General features: G+C 35.3%; 1 protein-coding gene across 1 annotated transcript in view; it reads left to right on the top strand.

The window, feature by feature from the left end:
* Positions 1–11,190, top strand: part of PPM1A (protein phosphatase, Mg2+/Mn2+ dependent 1A) — a 51,697-nt gene extending 40,507 nt beyond the window's left edge. Inside the window, exons 4-6 of the mRNA XM_040226325.1 lie at positions 1,578–1,686; positions 3,119–3,176; positions 4,384–11,190. Of these exons, the coding sequence (XP_040082259.1) occupies positions 1,578–1,686; positions 3,119–3,176; positions 4,384–4,413 (197 nt within the window). The 3' untranslated portion in view covers positions 4,414–11,190. The remainder of the gene's footprint in view (positions 1–1,577; positions 1,687–3,118; positions 3,177–4,383) is intronic.
* Positions 11,191–18,382: the final 7,192 nt, after the last annotated feature.

Below are 18,382 nucleotides of genomic sequence, written 5' to 3'. Positions count from 1 at the left end.
TAACAAAGAAGGTATATAATACATCAAATATAGATGATTCAAGGTAATGTTTTTAGACCTGAAAGCATCAATTGAATTTATCATCAGTGTTCATTTATATTGTATCTAGTTATCTGTCCAATAATTGTACTGGCTTAGCAGAGACTGTATGTTAAGTGTATTACAGCTTTAGATTGTGAAATTGTGCAGTTTAGGTAAACATCAAATTCCTTTATTTTTGTACAGCAAATTTCCAGCATTAGAATCATGTAGAATAAATATACTAGATGTTAAAGATTATACAATAAAGGAACTTGGCAAACCAAATCTGAGATCCTTGCTTTTTGTTCAGATTTAAGACTGGTTTAAAAAAGAGACGGTAAAATTTGGCCTTAATCCTAAAAAGGACAATTTGAGCCATTTAAAGAAGTATGGGTAGCAGCGTCTGTCTTTTAATATGTGCCTTTAATGATGAATTAATATTTTGAAACTTGATCGAAGGATGAAAGATCTTTACATGCATTGTTATTTTCAATGGTATTTACAGATTGAGAACTAGAATGATATCCAGTGATAACAAAGAAAATTTCTTAGTGTAAATAATGGAAAACAAAAAATTGAACATATAACCACAAATAATCTGGGCATGATCTTATGTTTAGAATAAATATGCTAAAACTCCAGGTAAAGACTTATTGGACTTAAAGTGAATAATTTGAGCACTCTTTTAAGTTGTCTGTGCGTAATGGGTTGGTATTCTGTGGTATGAATGACAATATGCATCTGCGTGGCAATACTGTAGATCATATCACTCTCCCATTTAATAACAATGTTTTAAAATTAATAATTTTAAATACAGTTGTATGGTTTATCAAATTTTTTCTTTTTAAAAAAACTTATGAAATTTAGACTTTTTTCTGTTCTGTAGGCTTTGTTCAGATAATCAACAGGAAATGGTATTTATCTGTTTATTGCTTAAAGATACTTTAGACAGAAGTTAAGCTGGGAGTAGTGTTCAAGTGTATAACCTATTCTGCCCATGCTACTTAACTATCATTTTGTAAATATAAACATGTAAATATGATTTGTGTTAGTGTATCATCAGTAAATCCCACGTACTTAATAGGGTTTCTTTTTTCTTTTTTAAGATCTTGCAATTGTTTATTTATTTTTTAAATCTGTGTATTGTATTTTCAGGGCAAAATTCAGGAAACATGTTTCCAGTCTAATTAGAGGAGTTAATCTCCTCAGAAGTAACTAGCTGGCATCTTAAGAGGAATATCCTCATGTGTACACATGTATCCCTGATTATGTAATATATTGATTTTAATACGAATTTTTTTCACATTTTTATCTTGTTTATATTTGGTCTTTGAAGTTAATCTGGAAAGTATTGTATCTCTTGTATCATTTTGTACATCCTTTTGTCATCAATTTTCAAAGTTCAATTTGATTTTTTTTTCCTTGTACTAGTTTAGAAAATCTCAGATGTGGTATATGCCATCTTTAAAAACCTAAGTTATCTTTGTTTCATTTTATTATTATTATTATTATTAAGTTTGAATAACACTTACAAAAAAAGTACTTCTGATTCCCAGAAATCATAAAGAAGCAGGGGGAAGGCGTCCCTGACTTAGTCCATGTGATGCGCACATTAGCGAGTGAGAACATACCCAGCCTCCCACCAGGGGGTGAACTGGCAAGCAAGTAAGTTACATTTTGAACACTCTTAGCATTTGTCTTAGTACATGAAAATGTTTGGCCTCAGTAGGTCAGATGCGTATTTACATAATTTCTAAAGTGACTTCAGAATGTTTAACTTGTGGTTCATTGCTTTTCAGTGTTAATGATATATGGTGCTTATTATCTAGCATAGGTATCAGAATATCATTGTAACTAATTATACTAAAGGCTGTCTTCAGTGGAGGCTTAGATTACACTGATTATCTCATATAGTGTAAATGAGATAATACAGTAAAAGAAAATTTTAAACTAAATTACATAGTACTATAAAATTCCAGGTGTCAGTATTATTCCTACTATAATTTGATTTTGTTAATCTCTGGATAACTGAATACCCCATGGATGAGCATCTGTCTCTTCCTCCACCTGGACCGTTTCTCTGTATCTCTGGTTTTCCTGTTTTTGGTTGTCGATGCTGGTTGCTCGGGTTTTGATGTGAAGGAAGATAGGTAGCTGCATTTCTTGTTTTTTTCTCTTTGCACTTTAATTCATAGAATTGGACTTAATCTGTGTTAAATATTAACCTTACATCTTTGTAAACTGCAGTGGAGACTTTACACAGTTTTACAATTCAAGGCTTAAGACATTTTTACCTCAGATGTTCATGTAATAGATCTACAAAAATACATTGACAAATTTCCTTGTTTCTCTACTTGTTCTGTGAGTGTAGCCATGTTTTTAAAAATTTCATGTAATTGTTCAAAACTTCCTGTTTGAAGCATTTATATCTTGGAAATTGTTTCTTCTGATAAGATATTCTGTGAAATGACTGAATATAAAATTGCTTCAAGTCAGTTTTGTAAGTAGGGAGGCTATAACTCAGAAGTACCACTACCGATTCTTATTTTTAATAAAATATTATTCAAAAAGTAATTACTAGACTTGCCATGGAAAAGTCGTATTTGACATTTCAGTTTTAATAGAGCTTTTTTAAAGGGGAATTATGAAAAGCAGAAACCTATATGTAAAATATCTAAATTATTTTACCATGACAGATGTTGAAGTTATATCTACTTCAAAACATTCAGCTCTTAACCAGAATATATTAATAATATTTCTTAAGAAATTTATCATCATTTTTGACTTATAAAAACTAAATGCCAGTTCAAATAGACATAGACCATATAGACCGATTTTTTTTCCCCCCCAAGCCATGACTTTTTTCTTCTATTAATTGTATTAGTAGAATGGTGCATTTTAGAATAAATTCACCTCTACTTTAACAATGGGGCCCAAATATCTTAAGATAAAGCTCAGTTATTGACAGTAAGAAATATAAGTAAAATAATTCGTGAATGATTATCCTTGACATTTTAATGAACATCTGGCTGTGAGTTACTAAGCAGTCTTGTGCTCTGAAGAATTAACTTTCTGTATTTTTTTTTTCTAAATTTAGGCGGAATGTAATTGAAGCCGTTTACAATAGACTGAATCCATACAAAAATGATGACACCGTAAGTACCATTTTAGCTCCTCTGCTTTCCTTCCCTTACACTCTGAATGCAGATCCTTCCTACCTGTTTTTGCAGAGCAGTTTATTGTACCCATTCTCTTACACACACCCCTGATTGATTGCTCTGAATTCTGCCTGCATCACAATTCTAGTGCTTGAGGACATGAATCATGATGAGTGGCCATTTAACTCAAACAGGAGGAAAGTCCCTTTTAATTATTTTTTTTAAGTCTCTTCAGGCAATAAACTTCACAAGTTTTTTCCCACTAAATATTTTTTTGAAGGTGGGAGTATCTCTGCTCAGTTTCTTGAATTAATTCTGAGTTTTGTAAGCATCTGCAACAGACCTCAGAATTCCCATCTCCATTAATACCCATTCTTTGCCACGAACCCTACACATATCATTTAAATACTAAAGTAGAGAATTCTGTGTATATAAAGATGTTTAGAATGCTGTATTCTCCAATTAGGGCTTCCCTGGTGGCTCGGCAGTAAAGAATCGCCTGCCAATGCAGGAGATGGAGGTTTGATCCCTAGGTTGGGAAGATCTATTGGAGAAGGAGATGGCAACCCCCTCCAGCATTCTTGCCTGGGAAATCCCATGGACAGAGGAGCCTGATGGGCTGTAGTCCATGGGGTTGCAAAAGAGCCAGACACGACTGAGTGACTAAACAACAGCAATATTCTTCAATTAAGTTTTCTATTACAATTCGATTGTACTGTTGTGATTACAAAAAACTGGTAACTTATAATCATTTCGGCTCTGAAATATTTTATATACTGCATTATGAAGCATCCTTAAATCTCTTGAGGTTTTTATGCAATAAAAATTTATAAAGATAATATTCTAAAAATAAATTGGGTTTATTGAAGAGAAAAATAAAATTCTTTCTGGTAATTTATTGGCTTAGAAATACATTTGGTCAACCTCATCGTAAAATCTTATATTAAATATTTTACTCCAAAACCAAACCAAAAGGTTCTTGTTGTTTAGCCTCTAAGTTGTGTCTGATTCTTTTGCCTTGTAACAGTTCTTGGAACAGATTATATATTGATATTTCATAAACACATGTACATATATACCTTAGAAAACATTTATATCCTAAAGATCAACCTTACAAAACCGTGTCTTTCTGCATTACCCAGAAAATAATGCATCTTTAAGTTTTAATTTAGTTCATTGTTTTGCTTTGTTTCCTTCTATAAAGGACTCTACATCAACTGATGATATGTGGTAAAACTGCTCATCTAGCCACGGAGTTTACCTTCACCTCCAAAGGAGAGTGCAGCTCAACTTCATTGAACCTTTTAAACATACATCCTCAACTTTAAAGAAGGGCATATATGACGTGGGTGAGAGTGATGACACCAGAGAACTTCAGCAGTACAACAGCTAGCCCAGAACTGATTTTTTTTGTTGTTGTAAATTTGAGACTTATGTAAACGTGATTTCAAACCATAATTCATATGTTGTAAATCAGACTCCAGCAATTTTTGTTGTATGATTTTGTTTTTTGTAAAGTGTAATTGTCCTTGTACAAAATGCTCATATTTAATTATGAACTGCTTTAAATCACTATCGAAGTTATAAGAAATATTTGGCTTATTGTGTGATGCAACAGATATATAGCCCTTTCAAGTCATGTTGTGTTTGGACTTGGGGTTGGGACAGGAAGAGCAGCAGCCGTGTCAGCTAGACACTCACATGTGCACCTGATTATGGAGAATTATTCCAAAATATTGTTACAAAGCTGAATATCCAGGGAGTTAATTGAAAACTATTTTAATGTTCTTGGCAGTGGGATTGGAATTGTTGATAAAGTTGATCCCTTCATTTAACTGTCTTTTAGGTTCTCTCCTTGTTGCCATGAGTATTGCAGGTAATAGAATATATTCATAAGAATATCAATCTTGGGGCTAAAATGCCTTGATTCTTTGCACCTCTTTTACAAGTCCTTACATTTAATTACTAATTGATAAGCAGCAGCTTCCTACAAATAGTAGGAGACTGCCACATTTTTGCTATCATGATTGGCTGGGCCTGCTGCTGTTCCTAGTAAGATATTCTGAATTCCATTTTATCAATAAAGCTTGATTTAACAAACAAGAAATTTAATCCTGTATGTGTAATTCCTCCTTTACTCCGCCCTTATTTTAAAACACCATACCATTGTAAATGAGAAGTTTCTCATGGGGAAAGATGTTAGTCTCTTAACTGGAAAATACTGTTACTCAAGGCATAGATGGAGCTGGTTCCCTTCTATTGGAAAGACTATAAAAGATTTAAGTCTATGTTGTTCCTTGATCTATTTTTAAGTGGATTTCTTTCTGGCTATTTATTTTTTCATTAAGATGTGTATCAGCTTGAATTTGCCTACTGTATAGTTAAAATAATTGTCAAAGCCTGACAATCTAACAGTGGTGGGGGCGTGTGCGTTTGTGTGTGTGTGTATGCGCGCACGTGCGCCTGTGACTTTAAGTGGCCCATGTCTTTAGAATCCAGGTAGTTAAGATGTATTTAGTGATTTGAAATACAGCATGTTGATAATATTTAGCAGTTAGCCTTTAAAAATAAGTTCCAACAGCTTAAAGAGTTGTAGATATAAAAATAACCTAATTTAGGTTTCAATTCCTCTGATTAAGCATGTGAAAGTAAGTTTTAAAATCTGTCACATTGAAAAGACTACTGTTCTGTGCCCTTCTGTATTTTTGTCTCTTTGGGTTGAATATTGTATTTACTCATCATTTAATTTAATCATTCAGTAAGCAGATTGCCCACTCAGTTCAGTTCAGTCGCTCAGTTGTGTCTGACTCTTTGCGACCCCATGAACCGCAGCACACCAGGCCTCCCGATCCATCACCAACTGCCGGAGTCTACCCAAACCCATGTCCATTGAGTCGATGATGCCATCCAACCATTTCATCTTCTGCCGTCCCCTTCTCCTGCCCTCAATCTTTCCCAGATTCCCCACTACAAACCTCTTAAAATATAAGATTTAAATACAACACCAAATATAAAAACTGTATATAAAAAGTAGTATAATTTTGTTACATTTGTTTTTTTTTTCCTAACTTGGAAATATACGTATTTGTATATATAACCTTAAAACTAATGTAAGGTTAGAGAAGTGTTGGAAACAATAATGTGAAATGTCTCAGATTTAAGTAGTTACATACCAGCAAAATCTTTCCATTATCCATCTTATTTGTGAGGATTAAATGTAACTTAATTGTATTTAATTTATGTCTTAAGCCAGCATGAAGAAAAACAAGTATTATTTATATTTAGAAATCCGTAACAGTTGAAATTACAGAACCAATTCTGTACTTTACTTACACATAAATGTTTAAATCTGTGGTAGGATACAAAGTAAGATAATGTTCTAAGTTACAATTTTGTAAGCATCCTAATGTACATTTAATGAACACCAGTGCTTCTAGTATAGATTACAAGTACTGAAAACTAAATTCCTATTATAATTCCTCAATTTTTTAAATAGACTCAAGTTTTTAGTTATGGAAATTTCAAAAACTTGAACAGGATTTTGAGATGCAAAATCTTAAATCATAACTGAAATATGTGATGGAAAGCTATATTTCAAACCATTGTAGTATATTTAGTGACTTCTTAATTTGAGAGTCTTTTAAAAAGAGGAGGTTAAAAATTCCTCTGTTAGAATTATTAGTACTGAAGTTAGGCCTGGAAGTGAGAGAAAACTGTATTAAGTATGATCTAAGAAGACTAAATCTTTTCCACGTGAGTCAACATTGCCATACTAGATAGAATTTTTCATTATAAAAGTACAGGAAGGAAGTATGCATTATAACGGCAGAGTGTGTGTGTTCTTGATTCCTAGGGCTCGTGGTGTATGGGGAACCAGCACACTTTTTAAAGGCACTTTTGCACCTCTGTTGTGCATTTCACTTTTGTACCACTTAAATTTTTGACCTCCTATCCCCTTTTGTGTGCTAATTAGTGACTCAGGGCAATGTCTCTATTTTTTGATATGTTTGATATTTTCTTTGGAGGGAAAAAGTTTTTGTGTGATGATAACATACTATTCAAATGTACTTTCATTTAAATGTTTTAACTTTGCTGCTTTTAATAGGACATTCATTTTGTATAGCAGATTCTTGCTACCCTAACATTAATAATTTCACTGATCTCTTGCTATATTTTAGCAAGGTAGGCTCTCTTAATTTCCATTTTCTTAGAGAGTATACTTTTACAGATAACAGAAGCAGTTCTCAATATTAGCATTAATTTAAAAAATCTAAGTGGTATTTTTCTTACTCAGCTTTAGAACTGTTTCAAACTCATTTTTAATTATGATGCATTAATTTGTTATTAGAGTTCTGTGCAAATAGTGTACTGCTCAAACACTTATTTTTTTTTTACTACATAAAATTAAGAAATTTGGGTTAAAGAACAAGTCAACTATGTAATTCAAATAATGTGAATTATAGGAGTACTTTCAGTGATCATCTATCCATTCACCTTTTGTACAAAATTAAGTGTTAACTGCAACATGCTCTTCTAGGGTAAGCACCTTGGAACTATCAAGAAATGAATAGGTCCTTGCTCTCAAGGAGTTTACATTTGAATAGAATTTATAATCTAATGTATGTATGTTAATGTCATAACTGGATCACTCATCCAGAAAATAGCTACTGCCCACCTGCTCTCTGCCAGATATTTTCCTGAACAAGGTGGGTCTGCCCGAAGAGCTTATTTGCAGTTCCTTAGTCACTTGAAAACCCTTTTGTTTTATTCTCCTCAGAGTTAAAAATCTTATTCAAAAGAAAATTTTACTTTGCATAGGAATAAAATTGGATCGATGAGGCTCATGTCTCTTCAATGTGCTTGATTGCCTTTCACGAATAGCTTAGACTTCCTGCTAATAGCAGCAAATCATAGAAATAAGGTTAATGTATTTCTTAGAAGTATCCAACCCTGGGAACAGGAGTTTAAGGCATTTGAAAACATATATCTAGGACTTCCCTGGTGGTCCAGTAGTTAAGACTCCAGGCTTCCAATGCAGGGTGCGTGGGTTCAGTCCCTGGTCAGGGAACTAAGATTCCACATGCTACATGGTGCAGACAAAAAAGTTAAAAAAATAAAAAGTAAAAACACATCTATCTAACCTTATTGTACCAAAAGTCTGTATTTTCTTGAAAAAACACTGCCAGTGTTAATATCCAATTTTAGCTAAGTGATTACTGTGTTTTAATTTTTTTTAAATAATTTTACTGACCATCTTTACAGAACAAATTCATATAGAAATTCTATTTGTAGTTTCTGAAGGAACTGATGAAACTGGTTACAGGGTTTTTTTAATTTTGAATTTCATGGTGTTGTATACTTCTAATTCATAAAGTTTGAATGAGAGGTTTAAACCTTTTAATGTTTTGATTGCCATTTGTACAATATTATGTTAGGATTTGGAATTAGAAAATATTATGTAAATATTTCCATATATAAATGTTTCTCATTTGAGATTTTTCTTCAAAGGAAACTTTCAGAGTTGCATATACTTTTGCTTTCAAATACTGCTGGTGAGATGACCATTTTTAAATTAAGTGATCTAGTCTTCTAATTAAGTTTTTCGTTTAGGCATTAGAAAGACTTTATAGTTTAAAATTTAAGAAGCTTAATTTTACTTCTTTCTATAATGTGGTATGAGTTTTGAGTTGTATTTAATTTTTATATACAATACTTCAGAATATGCTTGAAAGATTTAAGAATACATTTTCTAAATATTATGAGAATAATACTGTATTTTTTCATTGGGTCAGAACAGTAAGTCTCAGTTACATGTTATTACCAATAGAATGCTATACAGAGATGATGGAAGGCATTTGGCTCCACTTTTGTTCTCTTTGACACAGATTCTTTCCCTTTTCCCTGTTTTGTATATTTAGTGTCCTCTACTCTCATATTTTCCTAATTATATTACCAGCAGGTAGGAGTATGCCAGTTAGAAACACTCTTATTAAAACTGAAATTGTAGTTAACAGCTTACACTTTTATAAAAGTGGGGGAAGAGGTTGTTTAACTTGATATAACAACAGAGTGACATTTTTTTCTCCCGTCTCCTAGAGGAAATGTTGCTTCATTTCCTCTACTACCCTCTTGGTGGCTTTTTTTTTTTTTCCAAACCAAACCAATTCCATTTTCTTAAGCAAGAAAGCTTAGTGCATTACCTCACCAAGCCAATTAATAACTGTGTAAATGTGGGCTGAAAATAGGAAAATGTGGGAAAAGGAGTGGGAAGATGCCAGTGAGGAGGACAGAGGACGATTACTCTTAATTATTTAAAAAGCCATAGAAAAGTCTTCCTTGGACCTAGCTGTATATTAATAAGAACTGTTGCATCACATAAACCAGCAAGAACCAACTTTGGTTTTGCAGATTGTTTGATTTTTCTAGCAAGTCAGATGATTAAAAAAAAAAAAAAATACTGCTTCTCCGGCATAGAAACAATTGAGAAGAAAAAGTCTTTCAGTTCTTTTCGTTGTTCCAAAAGCCAGTGTTCTATAATAGCTTTCTCACTGAACTGAATGTTTAGAAAAATTGTTTAAAAAAAATTTCTTTTAACATAGTCCTCCTCATCCAGTAGAGAACTTTTAGTAACATTCATATTTGTATGGTACTATCTGAAGTTAGATTCGTGTAACAAATTGGGTAGCTGCAGAACAAAATTAGTATTATTTTAATTAGGTATAATGAATGGCACAAATTGTCACAATGCTTCTAAACCTTTTAGGGTCACAGGCCCTTTGAGACTGAATAATCCTAGGAATTTGTCGCCCAGGAAAATGCATAGAATGCAAATTAACTCCTCAAAGTTTCCAGTATTGTGGTGGTTCATGGGCTCCTGGTTGAGACCGTGTACTACAATACAACAGGGCACATCAGCCTTTTTCCTTCAAAACCCATAAAAAATTCAAAATAATTTGAGTCTATTTTAAAGAATAGTTTCCATTATTTAAAAGGTAGAGGAGGTAGACGGGTCTAGGCTAGAATTAATTAACTGATATTAATTATGTTAATATCAGTATTAACATATTCTTTTAAAAATTTGTATCTTGAGGGCTGGAAAGAGAATGATTAGTATCCAGGCTGGTTTTGGAGGATAACATCATTTCTAAATTTGCCACTTTTGAATCTCAACAGACAAGAGGTAAAACAGAAATGCTGACGGAACATTTCTGACCTGTGTAGTATAGATTTAATATATTCACAAACAGCACATTTGACTATCACATCTCACTCAGGTTTAGTTTAAGTATTTAATTCACTTCAAATTCTGAGGAATTAGGTATTTACTGATACAGAATGTTAAAATAGGATCTAACATACAGCCACCAATGTACAGGATTATGAGATTTCTTTTAAATATAACTACCATGAAAAAATGCATTAGCTTTTTGCATTTGTTGCCAAAATCGGATGTTTGGTTACAGTATATGTAATTCCCATTTGTGGGAATTTTGAAACATAGAGACTGTTGTCTTACCTGGTTAGCCCTTACCTAAGTCAACAGCATATCTGCAGCAGAATAGCTTATTTATAGTAATATGCCCAAATACTGGTTGGTTTCACTCTTGAAATTATTTCAATTAATTTGTATAAATGTTATGAGTGGAGAGACCATGTTAAAAGCATGTTGCATTATATATTTTTCAAAATCCATACATGTAAAACTAATACAGAATTATTTCCTAAACACAATGTATAACAAAATTCTCCACAGTAATTCACCTACTGTTTGTAGTTTATGTGATCCAAACTCTTAAAGAAATTCCATTAATGTATATGTTGTATTTTGTACATTTCCTGGTCCAAAGAAAGTATGTAAATTCAGTTCTAACTTTTAAGAATGTACTTTTTGTTTTCAAGTCCATTGAAATCACATTCAACTTGTGAGTGGTTACAGATTGTATGAAATGGAAAGTAGAAATAATTCTAGCTTGCAAAACTGGTGCCACCAAATAAACAGGCAATTGCATAATGTGTGTGTATCTATGATTGTTTGATACTGCAAGCAGCATTTTTGTTTTGCCTAGAACCTGGAAATTTTGAATTTATTCATTAGGAGACCTTAAGAAAATTTTTGTTCAATTGAACTTGGTTAATTTGCTTAAAAGAAGATTGATTTGATAGTTAATGATTTGAACTAGAATTGTCCCTCCCTGATTTTAGGAAGATGACTGAAAGCTAGGAAGTTCAGATTGATGGTTATTTTCATGAAAACATCCCAGAAATTTTTTTAAAAAGCCATAAGTTGTTCCTCTTGGCAAGAACTTCTCATTTGTCATGTTGTAAATGTATATTTCTTACTCCCTTAAAGAGTTGAGACTGCATGGGGAGTGTCCTGGAAAAGGACTTCTCCACCTCGCTAGTACCCCTGGTGTAGTGCCTTAGTAGACACACGTGTTTAGGGTGCTTGCTTCCTCTGCTCATTCTGAAAATTCGTTGTACTACCTCTGCCCTGTGTTCATTCACGTCTGAAAGTGTGACTTATTTTATAAGCTTGCATAAATAGAGGGATTTTAGAGTACATTGAATTGATGATGTAAGTGAAGTTCTATGAACTGCAAGAGCTTATTTTGTTCATTTGCAATTTGTAATGAAAACACAATAATGAGATTATAAGCAAAGGCAGCAAGTCTTATAGCTAAGTAAAATTGAAGTAAATAAGGATTAGTTTGGTTTATGCATAACTAGTACCCATTCACTTGTCAAAGTGTGTTCTGTAGTTTTTTTGTTTTTTGTAGTTATTTTGAATGTTGAACCTAGGTTTTTGTGGGGTCTTTTGGGTTTTTTAAGTAAAAAATGTTGATTTCAGTTGTCTCTCTTAATTGGTCACATACTGAGAAATTGATACTAGGGAACCCCTTTTTTTCTTTGTTATCACTCAATAGTTTAGACTTGAAATTCCCATCAAATCACAGACATTTTAATTCTAGTTAAAAAGCCTATTCTTAGATGTGAAAGTGAAGTCGTTCAGTCGTGTCCGACTCTTTGTGACCCCATAGACTAGCCTACCAGGCTCCTCTGTCCATGGGATTTTCCATGCAATAGTACTGGACTGGCTTGCCATTTCCTTCTCCAGGGGATCTTCCCAACCCAGGGCTTGAACCAGGGTCTGCCACATTGTAGACAGACGCTTTACTATCTGAGCCACCAGGGAAGTTCATCCTTAGATGAACTACCCTGAAAACCTTGACATGAGTGCTCTCTAGAATTTGGTTTACTTGCCTCAAAACCACACAGTTAACCAGAGACTGGTGAAAGATTTGTGTTCTGCTGCCTGTCGTCTACATGAGACTCATATTTATTCTCATACCTAATATAACGCTATTCAGAGTATCAACAAAGCTTTTGATAAGATTGTGTTGCATGTTACTGTTACCTAAATAATGCATTAGCTGAACACACTAAATGTGTGTCATTCTCTGCTGTAGTTGGGGTACCAGGTTGGGTCTTTCAGATATATCATTTTCTCTATGGCTTTCCTTATAGCTACACACATGTTTTTCTAGACACTTGATTCAGTGAGATTGCCAATATTTGATCATTTTTGATCTACCAAAATGGCCGTTTTTATCTGGCTCAATTTAATAGTTTCTGAAATTACTTCCTAAATGATCACATTGCTAGTCAGTATAGTTGACCCTTGAACAAAGTGGCAGTTAGTAGTCGCGACCCTCTGTACAGTTGAAAATCCAAGTATAACCTTACAGTTGGCCTTCCAAACCCTCGTTTTTGTGTCGGCAGACAACCAACCAGATTGGGTAGTACTGTAGCACATATTTAGTGGAAAAAAATCCACCTACAAGTGACCTGTGCAGTTAAACCTGGTGGTGTGCAAGGATCACCTGCACTTCTCATTTATATTTCAGTTAAATCATGTCTCCTTAGAATTGATCCTTAGAACTAGATGACAAGTTTAAAGAAAAGCTATAGCTTTGAAAACATTTGCAAATATGAAGTTTGTTGAATATAGGCAATACCAAATTTATAATTTCTACTTTGAAATTAAATGACAGCTCTTAAGATAACATTCATATTACTAACTTATTCTTTGTCACTCCCACTTTTCATAAAGCCCCTATAGTTGTTCTAGGATAGATCCAACTTGCTGCATAGACATTGGTATGAGAAATGTTATTCTAGCAGTGACCCAGAAAGGGAATAAAATTGAATTTAAATGTTCAGGCAGAATTGTAATAAAGCATAAAAGATAAGGTGGGGAAATTATATTACATAATTGAGATAAGTGAAGAGGTTTCAAACATTTTATTAAGGCTATTGAAATGTATGGTTCCAACTCAGTCTTTGACTGTTGGATTCATACAATCAATTAAGTTTCTGAGAATCATACTCTAAGTTCAGTCCTTGTTAAAGATGGATGAAGGCTCTAATTTAGTTGTAGGTGATGATCAGACTCTGACTTAGGTTGTAGTCAAGTTGTGCCCTTCCTAAGGATCTTTTTGCTATTTGTGTTTGTTTTGTTAAAAAGTGGCTAAAATTGCCTAGTATTTAAAGATCAAAAGGTTTGCTAGAAAAGTTTTTGTTCTAAGTCAAAGGGATTATGTATTTTCCTCATATTAGCATCCTGAAACCATTCTGGGATTGTCTTTTAAATTCTCAGTGTTAACATTTTGAATGTATGGTCGGTTCTATTTAATGAAGAAAACAATGTTTACTTCTATGTCATTGTTTTCCTTGGTGGCTCAAAGTGTAAAGAATCTGCCTGCAATGCAGAAGACCCTAGTTTGATCTCTGAGTTGGGAAGATTCCCCGGGAGAAGGGAGTGGCTACCCACTCCAGTATTCTTGCCTGGAGAATTCCATGGACAGAGGAGCCTGGTGGGCGACAGCGTATGGGGTTGCAGAGAGTCGGACACGACTGAGCAGTTAATACATCTCACTTTCCCTTTCATTATGAGAGCAGAGTTCTTCTCAATTATTTTAGCCATTGGTCTTTTAACTGCCTACTAACAAAACTATGGTTTTTTAAGACTAAAAGTCTCCAGAACATTCCTAACAAAAACTTAAAATTTTCTAGTGATTGAAGTAGAGAAGCACATGGGAAGTAATTTTTTAAACTTTGCGTTAGACAAATAAAAGTCTCCCTAATGGACATTCAGTTTTTATAACTATCTGCCTTTTTTGATGTTATTTTGCCAAACTCTGCAGCAATGATCCTTAATGGAAAGAGGTCTTTTTAAGGGTAATGAAACTGTTTCTGTGCCTAGGTCACAGAAAGGAAGCTTGCTTGATGGCCTTCCTCAATATTTCCTTTTCTGTCTGAAACCAGAATGATTGCCTTGTTTTTTTCCTTTGGTTTTGTCTTAAATATCCTAAGTTCCTAGCGTGCATTCTACTTTAGGACTTCTGTAAATATTTTTTAGAAATATCTGAAAGCTTTGAATTCTGTATTCTTGGATATCATAAAGGTTTATCATGTGTTCTGATTTTTAAAACATACAGACTGGACTATTTAATGATAGTGAGATTATAAATATGTTATATATGCATGTATAAATATCCTGGTTCAAGGTCCACTGCACTGTGCCCATCAGTACTGTTACTGGTTCAACCTGACCTTCAGGGAGGTTTGCCTGCTTCACCACCAAATGGATTTGACATCTCACAGGACCACAGTGTCAATAAATGCTTCATCTCAGAAGGATCAGGGCTCCAAGGAAACTTCCTAGAGGGCAAGTCTCCATAATTGGAGATAAGGAAGAATGAAGTAGCAGGTTTTGAGGATCACATATTTGGTGCTCTAAATCTGTTGGAACTGTCTTGACACTTTAGTTTCTTGGACTGAAAGTTAACACGTTTGTTCAGAAATCATTCGTTCAGGTATAAAAATTGGAATACTTCATGTAAAAAGAATTATAATTTTTAATCTTAGAATCTGATTTTTCTTAAACATTAGCTTGCAGTAGTTTAATGGAGTTGGCATTTTTCTTTTTGGCATGGGAGGAGGAAGGGAATGTGGAGGAGGGGCAGAAAAGGAGATAGATACAAAAGGCAACAAGAGGAAGTCATTTTAAAGTAAAGTATCTTTTTTAAGTTAAAATTTGGTTTTGAAATTCCAAATAGAATCAATCAATTTAGTCCCTATAAATCATCTTTGTTTTATTAGTAGTCAATGATGCATTACAGTTGATGAATTAGTCAAGTCTCTGTGCTCTCCATTAAGTCCCTCCAAAGGCCCTGAATTAGGAGAAGGGAATGAACCAACTTCAGGTGTTAACTGTCACTTGTAGGTTCCATTGGGAAAGCAATCAAAAGGAAGTTTATGATAAGGATTGCAGGTTTCCCTTCTACAGTATTATCTGTTTCTAGCCTTTCTGAAGCAGTGGATCGCAGTCTGCCAGCAAGATAGAATTACTTGGGAAGCTTAAAAAAATCCTTCAGCAGTGCGGGTTAGGTTGAAAGGTTCACACTTACAATTACCCACCCCACCCCCTGCCCCCCCATCCCCAGTCAGTGGCTCCAATTTCACTCAGTAAGAATCAAAGGCCTTACATGATCTCCTTACAAAGCCCCCTAAATAACCTGGTCCCTGGGACTTCTCACATACCTCTCCCTCCCTCGGCTTCCATACTGGTCTCCTGGCTGGTCCAGATAATGCCTGTCTCATCCAGACCCTAGGGTCTTACAGACACTTGTTTTTTTTCACATGTTCCCTCTACCTGGTTTGTTTCATTGACTAAAATGAGTCACATCTAACTTCAACCTGACCTAAAAGGACCGAACCAGAATATTATGAACAACCCTACTTACTAACATGGGTGCACAATATAATATGGATGAATAAGCCTGTACATGTGTGTGTGCCTGCAGAAGATGAGGTTGGTGTTACATACACTCCAGGAGATGTGGTCTCTTCTGAACTGTGCCCTTTGAGAGGAGTACTGGTAGCAGAATGGCTGGGGCCACATTAGCATAGAGTGTCATATTGTAAGTGTTCAAAATTATTAAGAGTCAATGCTATTGCACCTTTGGGGATGAAGTTGGAATACATAATGTTAAGGATGAGATTGGATATCTGTGCATGCTAAGTCACTTCAGTCGGGTCTGACCCTTTGCAATGCCATGGACAGAAGTGTGCCAGACTCCTCTGTCCATAGGATTCTCCAGGCAAGAATAATAGAGTGGGTTGCCATTTCCTTCTCCAGGGAATCTTCCCAACCCAGGGATTGAACTCAGGTCTTTTAAGTCTCCCTTGGCAGGCAATTTCTTTACCACTAGTGCCACCTGGGAAGCCCAAGATATCTGTACACAAAGCTAAGTAGGAAGAATCTTCCAAGCAAAGGAAACAGCAAAGGAAAAGAAGTATCAGGAAAGGCAGCTGAAGCCAGTGAGAATGTTGGTCTTAGTGGGAACTTTCCATGCATATCCTAAGGGGGATAAGAGTGAGAGTGAAAGTTGCTCAGTCGTGTCCGACTCTTTGCGACCCCATAGACTATACAGTCCATGGAATTCTCCAGGCCAGAATACTGGAGTGGGTAGCCTTTCCCTTCTCCAGGGGATCTTTGCAACCCAGGGATCAAATCCAGATCACCCACACTGCAGGCAGTTTCTTTACCTGGTGAGCCACAGGGAAGCCCAAAAATACTGGAGTGGATAGGGACCTTCCCAACCCAGGAATTGAACTGGGGTCTCCTGCATTGCAGACGGATTCTTTACCAACTGAGCTATCAAGGAAGCCCAAAACACCCAGACATCCTGGAATGTGAAGTCAAGTGGGCCTCAGGAAGCATCACTACAAACAAAGCTAGTAGTTCAGTTCAGTTCAGTCACTCAGTCATGTCCAACTCTTTGTGACCCCATGAATTGCAGCACACCAGGCCTCCCTGTCCATCACCAACTCCTGGAGTTCACTCAAACTCATGTCCATCAAGTCGGTGATGCCATCCAGCCATCTCATCCTCTGTCGTCCCCTTCTCCTCCTGCCCCCAATCCCTCCCAGCATCAGAGTCTTTTCCAATGAGTCAATTCTTCGCATGAGGTGGCCAAAGGACTGGAGTTTCAGTTTTAGCATCATTCCTTCCAAAGAACACCCAGGACTGATCTCCTTTAGAATGGACTGGTTGGATCTCCTTGCAGTCCAAGGACTAGTAGAGGTGATAGAATTCCAGTTGGGCTATTTCAAATCCTCAAAGATGATGCTGTGAAAGTGTTGCACTCAATATGTCAGCAAATTTGGAAAACTCAGCAGTGGCCACAGGACTGGAAAAGGTCAGTTTTCATTCCAATCCCAAAGAAAGGCAATGTCAAAGAATGCTCAAACGACCACACAATTGCACTCATCTCACACGCTAGCAAAGTAATGCTCAAAATTCTCCAAGCAAGGCTTCAACAGTACATGAACCATGAAATTCCAGATTTTCAAGCAGGATTTAGAAAAGGAAGAGGAACCAGAGATCAAATTGCCAACATCCATTGGATCATTGAAAAAATAAGAGAGTTCCAGAAAAACATCTATTTCTGCTTTATTGACTACACCAAAGCCTTTGACTGTGTGGATCACAATAAACTGTGGAAAATTCTGAAAGAGATGGGAATACCAGACCACCTGACCTGCCTCTTGAGAAACCTATATGCAGGTCAGGAAACAACAGTTAGAATTTGACATGGAATAACAGACTGGTTCCAAATAGGAAAAGGAGTACATCAAGGCTGTATATTGTCACCCTGCTTATTTAACTTAATAAGCATGATGTACTGCAGAGTACATCATGAGAAACGCTGGGCTGGAAGAAGCACAAGCTGGAATCAAGATTGCTGAGAGAAATATCAATAACCTCAGATATACAGATGACACCACCCTTATGGCAGAAAGTGAAGAACTAAAGAGCCTCTTGATGAAAGTGAAAGAGGAGAGTGAAAAAGTTGGCTTAAAATTCAACATTCAGAAAACTAAGATCATGGCATCTGGTCCCATCACTTCATGGCAAATAGATGGAGAAAGAGTGGAAACAGTGGCTGACTTTATTTTGGGGCTCCAAAATAACTGCAGATGGTGATTGCAGCCATGAAATTAAAAGACGCTTACTCCTTGGAAGGAAAGTTATGACCAACATAGACAGCATATTAAAAAGCAGAGACATTACTTTGTCAACAAAGGTCTGTCTAGTCAAGGCTATAATTTTTCCAGTGGTCATGTATGGATGTGAG

The sequence above is a fragment of the Oryx dammah genome, unplaced genomic scaffold (genome assembly GCF_014754425.2).
Source record: "Oryx dammah isolate SB20612 unplaced genomic scaffold, SCBI_Odam_1.1 HiC_scaffold_26, whole genome shotgun sequence".
Classification (NCBI taxonomy): Eukaryota; Metazoa; Chordata; class Mammalia; order Artiodactyla; family Bovidae; genus Oryx; species Oryx dammah.
The sequence above is the reverse complement of the archived record's forward strand: the minus strand, read 5'-3'. Positions and strand labels throughout refer to the sequence as shown.